This window comes from Cuculus canorus, chromosome 3 (genome assembly GCF_017976375.1).
Source record: "Cuculus canorus isolate bCucCan1 chromosome 3, bCucCan1.pri, whole genome shotgun sequence".
NCBI lineage: Eukaryota > Metazoa > Chordata > Aves > Cuculiformes > Cuculidae > Cuculus > Cuculus canorus.
The window spans coordinates 10,064,263-10,077,233 of NC_071403.1; the positions used below are offsets into that span (position 1 = coordinate 10,064,263).

At 39.2% G+C, this 12,971-nt stretch overlaps 1 protein-coding gene across 1 annotated transcript in view; it reads right to left on the reverse strand.

Annotated features, from left to right (window-relative positions):
• LOC104065316 (dystonin) overlaps window positions 1-12,971 on the reverse strand; it is a 320,467-nt gene that overhangs the window by 166,881 nt on the left and 140,615 nt on the right. The window contains 1 exon segment of the mRNA XM_054061292.1: window positions 1,727-1,893. Coding sequence (XP_053917267.1) covers window positions 1,727-1,893 — 167 coding nt within the window.

Here is a 12,971-nt window from a genome sequence, read left to right on the forward strand (position 1 = left end):
AACTGATCTGTACCACAAGCAGCAGTTGCTGAGCTGTAAAGGCTACACTGCTCTGTGTAAGCCACAGAAGGCTCGGAAGAGGTTCTGGGAAATATTTTGCATTGTCCCATCTCATTAAGTTCCTTCTTTTTTTCCCTGCCCTCTCTCCATATCTTTCAAATTGTTTATTTTTTCAAATACTGGCCTGTGCTATGTTCATTATTTTGGCTGCTCTCTCCTGAAATAAAACAGCCTAGTCTTTTGCCAGCTATTTCCCTTTGTCTTGCCAATGTTACTAAAAGAAGACTCTCCCTGCCTTGCTACCCAGAACAGAAGCGTTAGTCAGAAAAAGACCTCATTGATTCAGATACAGCTTCATTTTACCACGAAGCTATGCAATGCCACAGCTAACTTCTCCGGGACTCAGAGCGCTGTATGTTTTCGCTTACAGCCTCTCTACACATTGTGTGAGGAAAAGGCTGCATCTGCTTAATTCACCTCTCATTTTACTTGAGTGTCCTCATCTCCTTAAACGTGTGCTGGCTCTGCCGAGGCTTCTTTCTGTGGTGAGCCAAGTGGTCCCACAAGAGGAAATCCAAGAACAGAATAATCTGCTTCAGGGTCTGCTCCCTGGAGCTGCATTAAAACACACAAAATGTGTCCCTCTCTACTTGGGATGCCCCTTCGATATACCAAGGAAATCATGTATCCTCAAGCTTTGTCATGGTATGTTCCAGGATCTATAGCGCAAACTCTTTACACATAAAACCCAGAAGGTGCAAGCCTTGCACGGTGAGGGACAAGCCAGTACACACTAATTAACCCCGTAGCCAGAATACTCTCCCCTGTGGTCCTCTAAGATACAAACCTCCTTATTCAATTCAGGAACCAAAAAACATAAAATAACAGAGAGATGCCGCCAAATAAGATGGAACACTCAGCACAGTAACAATCTCAAATTTTGTTCCTCTACTAAGTTTTGATGCCAAAGTGGGTTTTGTGAAGAGAAATCTGTTTTTACTTAGAATCCAGAATTAGAAATCCTCTCTTCTTGTAGACTTCTTAAACTGTATTTTAAGGAAGTTAATGTAGTGCATCCCTCTAGCCACAGCCACTAGGGGTTCTACAAATGCTTGTTTATGAGATCCTGGTCACAAAGCATAGAAAGAGAGACAAAGTAGCAGAATTCCCTTCTCAGACTGAGAAGTTTCAAGCCAACTTGCGCCATTTTTCAGGAGAATACCCCACCGTTTTACAGGAGGCGCCTCTGGGTTCCAAGCACAAACATCAAAGAAGCTTTCAGGCTCCAGGAGCGTGGTAAAGACACAGGGAAAAATAAAGGGATCTTGGGCATATCTCAGGTCATGAGGAGTTGAGGGATTTCACCAGCAGTGCAGATTCAGACTTTGATGATCAGTTCTGACTCTGCTCTACCTACACTTAAATGTCAGAACAAAAAAAGGGACTGTGGAGAAGACTGAACCTGCGGACATTCTTCTCAGGAGACTGGAGGTGCCTCAAAGGAGATGCACAGGATTCACAGAGATGGTCTTCTGAGGAAGGTGGGATACACAAGGGCTAATGAGGAACCCTTTGGCAGTAAAGAGTAGGGAATTGCCCAGGAAGAGCCAGTGTCACCTCCACAGCTGCAGTGCTATTACAGACATGATCCACAGAACCCTCTCTCGATGTGCATTAAAATGCTGTAATTAATATTTAAAAAAAAAAAAACAAATGGAGTACTTACCTGTATTTATGAATGATGGCATTAAATAATCTTCCATCGCGCCAGCAGGTAGTGAAATTTTCACAACGGACTCCAGCATAACCCTCAGTTGTCTGCTGTGACCACAGCAGGAGTCTTTCTTTAGCAGACATGTCCTGTGACTCTCCAGTAACATGGATATCAGATATCTAAAACACAGTTAATACAAATATTACAATTACATCTAACACACAAAATAATGTTTAAAATATTGCAGAAAACCACCCTGCACTACACAATAATTTTGACTGATATCTGCATACATTAATATGTTGATTATTCATGTACTGTGTTAATTCTTTCATGTAATATCCTTATGCATTCCTAGCTTCTTCAATATAAAATTCATAGCACCACAATTTTATTCAGTTGGCTAGTTCTGGGACAATATAATACATAATGAAAAATACTTAAATATGTCTATTTTATCCTGATGATGTGAATAATAATCTGGTTTACGTACTACACCTATTGTACATAAATGTTATATAATTATGCAACATATTTTATATGTATATATTCACACCTATGTAAAACAAATATTTATATTATACATACTTTATTTAGCTATAATGTTCCTCTCTTAAAACAGGTTCAATTATATATGCTGTTCTGGAATTCAGCAATAAAACAGCCATTTACAGTAAAAACTGACAATACGGTTTTAAGACAAACATTTCTGAGAAGCACTTTAGGAATGTCTAAAAGGCAAAATTTTCATATATACCGAAGGTTCATTTATGTATTATCTAAGCATTATCAACTTCATGTCAGACAAAGTAGGAAATCGGGAAAGTACTGGGACGTTTACATACAAATACTACTTTCTAGTACCTTAAATTCTCCACTACTGAAGTTCAGTCAGTTTGCTTAGAAAACTATCACTGTATAAATATGAAGCAGATATTTCCCTAATTTGCATGTGTATTGTTTGCACCTTTTGTCACAGAAACTGTACTTAATGTATATCTGAAATGCAAGATAGAACAAAAAGATGACACGCCTTGATAAATAAAGTGATATCACAGGTTGTCTTCCTTCTCAGTGGCCACCTTTTACCACTCACTGAAACAACAACAGATATACAATATATTATTATGAAGAACACCAAGAACCCAGGTACCGTGAAGCACTGTATAAGGACCTGAGCACCTCAGATGCTACCTGTGGAGCAAGCTGTGGAGCGCAGGCAGAGGCAAGAGGGCTTAAGACAATGCCCAGATCTGCGGATGGACAGCAAGCGCACCCATGAAGTGAGCCCATCTGAAAGAAGCTGCACTGCACAAGTCTACATCCACCACTGCAGCAAGAGACTGGTCTCTTCTGGCTCTGGAGCCAGTTGGAGGTCAGGGCTTAGGGAAGGTTTGCCCACAGACAACTGGAAGCAGGTGCTCCAGTTAGCTGCAGAAGAGTCTTAACTCTGGAGCTGTGCCAATTCCAACAATTCTATTCCAGTGTCATGAGGTCGGATGGAATGGTCATAACCACAGCTCCTGGCCTTGAAAACTCTGCACTCAATGGTGCCTTCTGTCTAGGCTCTTCCTAGGGGAATTCAGACAGGGTAGGCTGGAAGTTACCGGTTCTTCTCACATTAAAGCCATGGAAAGCACAGTGCCAGGAACAAAGAGACTTTGCTGCTTTCCTACTGATGCTGCTATGTCAACGTCTAAGAGTAGGTGGTGGAAAGCACTAGGAAGCAGGGGACTAAAGGAGATGTTAGGGCCTTGGAGACATTAGGGCAATGCAGCTGCAGCAATGCTCCCTGTGATTTCTGTTTAACCACCTTTCACGCTTCCAGAGGATGATGAGCATTTACAGCCATACAGTAAAATGTCAGTAAATTTAATGCAGGGAACAAATTAATTCACATGATTTCTTGTGCACATATCCACAAAACAGCAACTTGTGAAGGCAGTTCTTCAGTTACTTATCACAGGTCATCGTATCTGCTGGCTCTCGGAATGGGACAGATACAAGCACTGATGCTAGAAAGCAAAGTAGTTTTAACGGTTCAAGTAGCCCACAAACACCTCCAACGACCTGACAGAATTTTTTGCATCCTACTGACTTCAGCTTGAATATTGCACATTTTTAAGAAAAAAAAATCTAAGAGAAATTTTAAAAACCCTGTTCTTGTTTAAAACACTGAAGAGAAACTACAGCTGCAGTGACCGTTCATAATTTTTTAGGTATAAAAACCCTGCACAGAGTATTTACTACACAAAATCATACAAAATACAGATGGTGTTAGTCCTGTATGTGAAGACAGCAGGGAATGCAATGTGGCAAAAGACCAAATTAAAATCACTCTGAAATTTTTAGATAAAATCTCATCTTTAGATAAAATTTCCTTTCTGTGGGTTATCTTTACTCTCTGGTATTTCAAAGCAAGAAAGCAAACTAAATATTTTTTTTCACTAGCTGTAGTTTCTATTCATCACAGAACAACCAGACCACAATGTAAGTGAAGTCAACCATATACCACTTATCTGGACAACGCTCCTGAAAGAGATGATGTCATCTGTAAGTGCCAGATGTCTAACCAGAGAAAATAAAACCTCTAATTTTTTCTCTGTCTTTTTCAGAAAGTCCTCTATCTTTAATCCTTATGTATCACATTCTTTAATATAGTCTAACTAAGCAGTCTAACAGCATAATTTACTAATGGTCATTCCTTACTGCTAAGTTCAACCTTCAGCCTCCTTCACGGTTAACTGATCGGCAATGGCTATGTACACTGCAGACTGCAGAGAGTGCAAACGCAGCATATTTGAGTGCACATTATCTGGCAACAAGTGATTTCAGACATCAAGACAACTTCTGAAGGTCCTACTTGCATCTGTTGTTACATACAAACAACATTAGTAGCTATGGACACAAACTCGAAGAGAATATTTCTGATTCTGAAAGCGACCACTAAGCAAGCTTGCAATCCAAATTTTGCATGGCTAAAATATGAATTTAGCTCATTACCCTATGGTGAACAGGATTTCAACCCAAAATCTTCCAAGCACCATTCACCATCCCAGCTGGCTACCCGAAGGAAAAGGAACAGATCAGACAGGGTTTTAAAAGTGTAATTGCTTTTCACTCACAGAAGTAGCCTGTTCAGTACAGGCTGTGGAACATCAACATTGGCCTGAGACCTGAAACAGCCAGAGCACTTCTGTTCTCTAAACAAAGTATTTCAGATTCCAAGGCTAAGAATTCAGACTTTTTCATAACCACTGAATTCATATTTTAAAGGTATAAAACTACACTGAGGGAAATAGTGAGACAAAGAGCTATATTTTATTACACTTACAAACACGAGCTCTACTTTGCAAGATGTCCTATTAACTTGGCACAAGTTAACAAGCATAACACTACTCTTGCAAAATAAGGTGTCAGAGAGAAGAAACATCCTTTGATAACCTCATAAGGACAGTATAGGTACTCATCTAGTAACTATGCATTATCATGAATATTTATAACATTCTTTGTCACAGGAAAGAAAAAAGACTACTAACTTAGGCATTCTAGAGCAGAAAATAAGTTAAGGGACAACCAAATCTTTTGCTGTTCAAATTTTGTCCTTCAAAGCAAACGTTACTGTGAACCTTTCATTCTTACATCCCACAGGCCTATCATTTACCCACTATGATCTGTTACTAGAGGACATCCGTTTCTTGAGCATGGAACAAATTATTGAGTTTGCATGAGTTTGAACAGTTGTTTGCTAGAGATCCAGTTCTCCAAATTATTTCAAAGCCTGTGCATAACAAGTTACGCAAGAAAAAAAGAGACAGAGGTGGTTCTCTGCACAGCCCTAGTATCTTAGGATCAAAGTCTTAATTGGCACTAAATACTCCTTGTTTCTGACCAGGAGAACTGATTCATCTCTGCTGCTGCAAGTGTTTTTTTCCCTGCCTTTAAGTTTCCTCTGCATCACACGGTATACAATCTGTACACCAAAAGCCTCAAGCTCTTTGCTTGCACTGATTTAAGTGATGAAGTTTTGAGTCCAGAGATCAGAGCAGGGAAGACATCCCAAAATAGATAACAGTGGTGCTTGGATTTCTGTGGCTCATTTTTCAAACAGAATAAGAACAAGACTGGTATAGATAGTATGGAGTCTTCCCTCCAATTACATCTTATCCTAGATGTTTCGAAGCAAGTCTAAACTTGACATCATGTACTTAACTACACAAAAGTATATAATGGGCTAGAGGTGTAAGATGTATAATGAAACGCACTCTGATGTCAGCTAGCCCTAAATCAAAAATGCCTGAAGAACAAGAAGAACTAAGAGGGAAAAAAAAGTAGATAAATAGAGAGAGATTTCAAAATGCTGTTTTCCACCTAAAGTAAGTAGTTAGCTACAAGTAGTATTTGAAAAGGACTGTTGACAGCATGTTGAGGAAAGTATAGTTATACGAATGGAATTTGAACTTGCATGTGATCACAAGAAGTCATCTCCCCTGACGTTACAGTTGGACTTTGTAAGTTTCCATTTGGCCATAAATTCAAATGCTCCTATTCAGCTCTCGCAAGGCTCCATGGAGCTGTGAGCCCAGCTTTAGGCAACACCCTTCAAAAAATATTGGATCAGTTGAAGCAGATTGAAAAACAAGAACAGCTAAGATCTAAAAATACATGATCTGCTAGGAAAGACTGAAAAATCGGGTTTATTTAGCCTAAACTACAGAAAACTAAGGGGAGATGTGATATTTAAATAGGTAAAATGCTGTTGCAAAAAAAAAGGTAATAAACCAACTCTTCTGGAAACTGGAAAAGAACTAATGTGCTTTAAAAGAGTTTTCAGCTAAAACCACTTTTTAATACAAAAGACCCATAAGCACTAGAACAATTAGTCAGGATGTATCTGAAACCACCAATAAGGCAGGCACAGAAGAACAAGTATCAGTCAAGAGTGTTTTTCATTAAATTATCTTGCCTTCAGGTACAGAGATGACCTAGATGACCCATCTGGAACCTTTCCAGCCCTAATTTTGCAGTTCCATCAATGATTATAGATCTCCTTCATTCACCAGCATTTAAGGTGGATTGCACTGCACCTGCTTCTTGTGAATATCACAAGGAAGCAAATAATAGTATCCCAATAAAGTAGAACTCCTGACTTTTGCACCTTCACCCTGCAAACCACATTCCAGACAGCCAACTGGCATCTCTACCTCCCTTAACTGTACTATGTGAATACACGATACAGCATTATATGATGGTGAACACAGTTGGAAGGTCTCTTGTTCTCTTACAACTATTTGCAATGACAATTGCAATAACAAACAACTACTTAGCCAAGAAGTATTCTACTGCATATACTGATTACAAATAATCTACTTTTTTTTAAACAAAAACAGGTATATTGCCTTTGATCTGACCCAAATGAATTTTTTCCTTTTTGAAGCTTGTTATTAGTACTGCAGATGAGAAAAGAAATCCACTGTATCAAACACTACGTAGATGCATGGCAAAAAAAAAACAGCTTAGGAACTTGCAGCCAAGACACCAGTTGAGTACTGGAAGTAGGTGAGTGATTCTTTTTATATAATAGACTTTTTTTTTTTTCATAAACCAGAACTGAAACTACCGCAAGTATTGGAAGAATAATGATAATGATTGATAATGTGATACACATACGTCATTGGTTTCGACACAAGCTGACAACCACCGACACCTGGTAGCTTTTGCTGATACTGAATAAAAACCATGGCTTGTTTCAACACAAGAGACATCAAATATCACAAAAGCAGTACCCTCTGTGGAGAAGCCAAAACTACAGCCTTGATTTTTCACTCTACCTGCATCATGTTAAAACATCCCTGAGGAGGAATATGCTGCAGAATGCCTCTTTCAGCCTTGATTCACAACTTCTTGACCTTAATGCAAGCTGCCATCTGATCTAGGGCAGCCCTACATTTAAACAGTATCAGAGCATATCTTGCTCAAGGAAGTCACCTTCCTGTATTAGGAACGAGGGCTGTAGAAATCAGTCCCCAGCATTTCAACAACTTGGGTGTTTTAGCCTACTCTGTCAGTAGATTTCATATTTATACCACTATGCAGTGTTTCATCGCTACCACCAGCACAAGTCTCAGTGTTGACGTAGATGTTCAACAAAAGACTCATCTTTGCCCCCCTCCCTCCACGGTAACAACGGGGGTGTGCCTGGTTGCAGTAATCACTGCAGCAATATCAGAAGTTGTATTACTGTGATTATACAGGAAAAAGCAGCCGTGCTTGGCTGAACAGACAAGGCCTCGTACTCTTATACTCAGTAATGAAGTTTTGTTCAAACCGAAGAACATCCCTAAGCCGTTCCTGAATTCCAGCTAAGATTAAGAGGGCAAAGATCTCAGTGCATATTAGGAGTCTATTTGTACTAGCGTGTACTGTGTGCTGGAACTGGGTGTGCTATCTGTATTTAAAAACTAAGCTCACTGATTCCTGTTACAAAAGTAAATGATATAAAAACAGAAATGTAGTTAGCTCTTTGCTGGAAAGAGTACCTTTGGCATGTGTCCATTCCCTCTGTTCACTCAACTCAAAGGTCAGATATCCCTGTTGAACAAGGGGAATCAGTTTTGGACCAGATCCTGCTAACAGCATTTGACCCACACTTACAGATTTCAGTTGTGCTGAAGATGAGGGAGGCAGAACTGGTAATACAGATTGAAATGGTAAGCATGGATACCCACCGAAAAAAAAATCTGCTTTCCTTCTGATATTCTGCAACCAAGTTTGTACTTTTACTGTAAAAGGAAAATAATCCTACCCTGAGAGGAAGATGGAATTTCAATAATTAATATTAATAGGTCATACAGACAGTCTGGGAGGAAAGATCTTTTAAAACCAGTGTATTTAACCAACCTATTAACGTGATTTATGATCACTTTTTCTATTTCAAGATGCCTTCATATTTCTATCTATCTTCACTTCTTGCTGGTCATAACTGAAAAGAATTAGAAATATTCCTTTGCTTGATACAAGACCCAAAGGAATTACAAGACCGTGAAGAGTTGATAAGAAAACTTACTGCAGATATTGAATGGGAATTTGAACTACTCTAAAATTCACTCCACTTTCTAGAACCATTTTAACATGAAAATATTTTCCTAAATTGGGAAACAAATCTACCTACAGACAGCAAAACAGCACAAGGGGACATCAACACTCCTGAAGTATAGAGGTATTACTTAGTCTGTGAAAAAGATGATATATATTCTGTCTTATGACTGCCTTTAGTATCATAGCATATGTAAAAGGCTTATATATAGCAAAGCAAAGATGTTTTTGTAACAGTAAAACTACTGTTCCAATACTTATTTTTAGCTACCTTTCAAGTATAATGCAGTGTCAAAATATTTACCTTCCTCCTGTTTGGTGGAATGCTATACAATGCCTTTTCTTTTGACAACTGGGAATGCACAGCAGCAGAAGAATAAAACCTCTTTTGTTCAAGCAGTGGATCACTTTTGCTTTCAGAAAGCAAGTGGCATAACTTTTCAGATTTATGGCTTTCTGGGACATCTTCAACAATTCTGCACGAAGTTATGTTTAACCCAGTTTCTTCACATCGTCTACCTAAAAGGTGGATAGCAGAATCCAAGCTGGCTGCTTTTCCGTAATAAAGACCACTGGATTTCTTCAGGAATGCTAATTCTGTCCTGTTGCCATTCTCGGCGTATTTCCTTCTCCATGTACAGCGTTTCTCTGAACTCCTCTTGTCTTGTTCTTTTAACCATGACTCTGTTTCATCAGACTCGCTGAGCCTCTGATTATCACCATGAAAACTGCCCCCACAAAGAGAATCACTCTTTGTTTCATCTGGTAGAACTTCTCCTTTAACAAGATCAGCCGACAGGTCTGTACTCACGGGCAGAGCATTACCGGCTGCTGTCACTCTCCGGGGGAAAGAATCAGCCAGTCCCACAGCCTTGGGACAATTTTCGGCGTTTACTGAAATTCCCACTTCATACTGGCTTTTTTCTTCACTTTCTTTAACCTGCACTGAATCTGGTGCCTCCTCGGTTGATTTCTTTCTCCTTTTTCTTCTGAAATACTTTCTTCCAGGGGAATGTTTAGCTGGACTTAAGGGAGCTTTGGCAGGATCTAAACACTGTTCTTCCTTTTCAGCCCGCACACATCCACAGACATTCCCCATTTGGCTTTCAGTAACTCACAGTCGCACAGTCTCATTCATCCCGGTATATTTACATACACTTAAATCCTCCTCAGAAAGTTAAGAATCGCCGTTTGCACCGTAATTTCTTCCAGACTTCACATCCATCCTTCTCAGTACGTAGCCATTTTGCTTATGAGAAATGCACACGCAATAAACGTCGTGGCACGATGCCCAGGCAGGGCCTGTGTCTGATTAGACACTGTGGCTTATTTCTGGCCACCAATCCTCTTAAATAAACATCAGTGCTTTGGTGCTGGGCTGTAATGCTGATGGCCTTTCCCAGAGATGACACTGCACTTATGAGCAACAGAAAATTCTCGCATGCATTTTAACTTCCCATTTCACTTAGTAATTCAAGTAAGATAAAGTAGAAAACTCTGCAGCAACCTTTGAAACTATTAGCTACACTCCAAATCCAAAAGCAAGCAGCACGGCAAATAGCAGGGATTTAGTTAGCAGATTTGCTTTGCACTTCTTATGTTTTTATTACGTATCCAATGATCCACAGAAAGGAAGATTAAAGTGAAGGATCAGAGATTGCTCTGACAGCTTGCTGGGGTCAAATATTTATTTGTATGGGGAGTTTTTGTAGTGGTTGATGTGAGTTTTTTTCACTGATTTGTCAGCTATAAATAACTTGAAGCTTCGCTACTCTCATACAACCAGAACAGCTTGCTCAGAGCAGTGGTGCTGTATACTGCGGGATGGGATTTCGCAGCAGATTTAAATCTTCTGGCAGATAAAGAGGGAAAATCGTAAGAGCCAGGCTATCTAGAAAACTGTCCACAAGGTTACTGTTCAGAAAAATGGTCCTTTATCCTCCTTCCATGCTGCTGTTCTGTAGGCATCTCTGTGTAGCTCTGAATGCAACAGCCAAGAAGTATCTAACTATGTATGAAGGTAGAAATCGAAGCTATCAAAAGGCAAACATACATGGTTTGAAAAATACCTAAGTCTCAAAGCCGCAGCTCTTTTTTTGTTACCAATATATAAAACCTACTAAAAACAACATGTATCAGAGGGGTAGATGTGTATGGTTTCTCATGCTGAGAAAGAACTGCCAAGTGATTTGCCAAGCATTATCAGGTGTTACCATTGAGTTCCCCTTGTTTATTTGAAAAGGAATTGCAATAATGAAACCCAGCGACTTTATCCCTAGGGGCCAGTTCCACAGCAGTACTCTGTGCCATTTTACTGATGGGATCTAGAATGAATAATACAGCAAAGAAGTAGGATCACCCTCCACAGAATTTCCAATACTGATGCTCACTCTCAGGACATAGAGGTAAAATTTGACAGCAAAGCTTAGAAAATTTTATATCATGACACTAAGAGACTAGAAGGCTGTTTCAGAATACCCTGCACCACTGACAGATGGGCAGCTACATAGGGACACAATGCTAACATGTTTCTTTTCAAAGGAGATGCCTTTGACACGCTCTTATGCCACGACACGCTCTCTTTCATGGCTTCAGTTTGTATTTGCATTCATAGCATTGGTTACCTACAGGTGCAGTTGTGACATTTGCTCCCTTTACTCACAGTAAAAAGCTGTGTTCTAGCTTAGAAAAGTAGCTTTTAGTCACGGCCCAGAGGACTCGCTGATTTACAACACACATCTACATGGGACTGAGTTGTGTCTCGACCTGCCCACCCTTTTAATTAACAGAAAAGCACATTAAAAAAGATAAAAATATAGTCTTTGCAAATGACGTCGTTGTGTTTGTACAAACAAATGGCTTTTAAGCTTGAAAATACACTTCCCTCTCTCCTCTGTCAGCAGAAAAGATGATTCAAGGACTTTGCAGTGCAACGGACTGAGACTGATTTAATTTCACACGCATATAGCTTCTGGTTGAATAATAACAAGTCTACTAATAATAAATTATGGTAAAATATATTATAATAATATTGAAATATTACATTACTCTTACAAAAAAAGACTTGTTATGACTATCCCGATAGAGAGGACATTATGTAAAAGGTTAAAGACCAGTGTCCACATCTGATGGAAAAACTGCAAGTTTTCATGCTATATTGTCTAATCAAAAACATTTTAAAGTAAACAGAAGTACCTTGGCAATGTTGTTCTTCATCCACAAATTTCACAGGAGTTAAGAATTTCCTTCAAAACAGTGCAAATTTAAATTTTCCAGTGCAAGTGCATATTTCAATTAAGACACATGGGCACTGAGGTTTCCAAACAATAATTATAGCAGACTATCTGAGTTTCAATGGAACATGATTTAATATAAACTTTTTTAAAACTGTTTACATGCTTAACAATAGGCACAATACCACGTTCTTCCAAAGAGAAAATGTCCCTAAAGTATTCTCTGTTATTTCAAAACTTCTGTTCAAACTGGTGTCACTCTGGCTGTCATAAAAATGTCGAATCAAATTTAACTCAAGACTGGTCAAAAGAAACACATATTGTTATTTTACAGCCGACAATCTGTGGTTTGTAATGTAATCAGTACTTTATAAAGGCTCTGGTTTCGCATATCTTTCACATATACCTAAAACCTCAACCATTTTTTTTTTTCCTTGACAATAGGTAATTCACTTTTTCAGAAACTCAGGGGCTTCTGAAGTGGAATTAAAAAACCTGAGACAGCAAGAATAAAATAATCAGTTCTGAAACACTGGTTACAGGCTTAGTGCTCCCAACAATCCTGGCTTAGTGCTGGATATTCCAGGTCAAACGTGTTAAACACACAAGGTGTGTCTGCAGCTATTCCTAGCGTGTAACCATTACCAAGGGATAGTTGATAGGACAGGAAGGAATGGCCTTAAGCTGCGTCAGGGGAAGTTTAGACTGGACATTAGGAAAAATTTCTTCACAGAAAGGGTTCTCTGGCACTGGCAGAGGCTGCCCAGGGAGGTGATTGAGTCACCATCCCTGGAGGTATTTAAAAGACAGATAGATGGAGTGTTCAGGGATAGGATTTAGTAGTGGACAGGTACGTTTGGCCTTGATGATCTCAAAGGTCTTTTCCAACCTAATGATTCCATGATTTCTAAATATCAGCTAGGAATAAA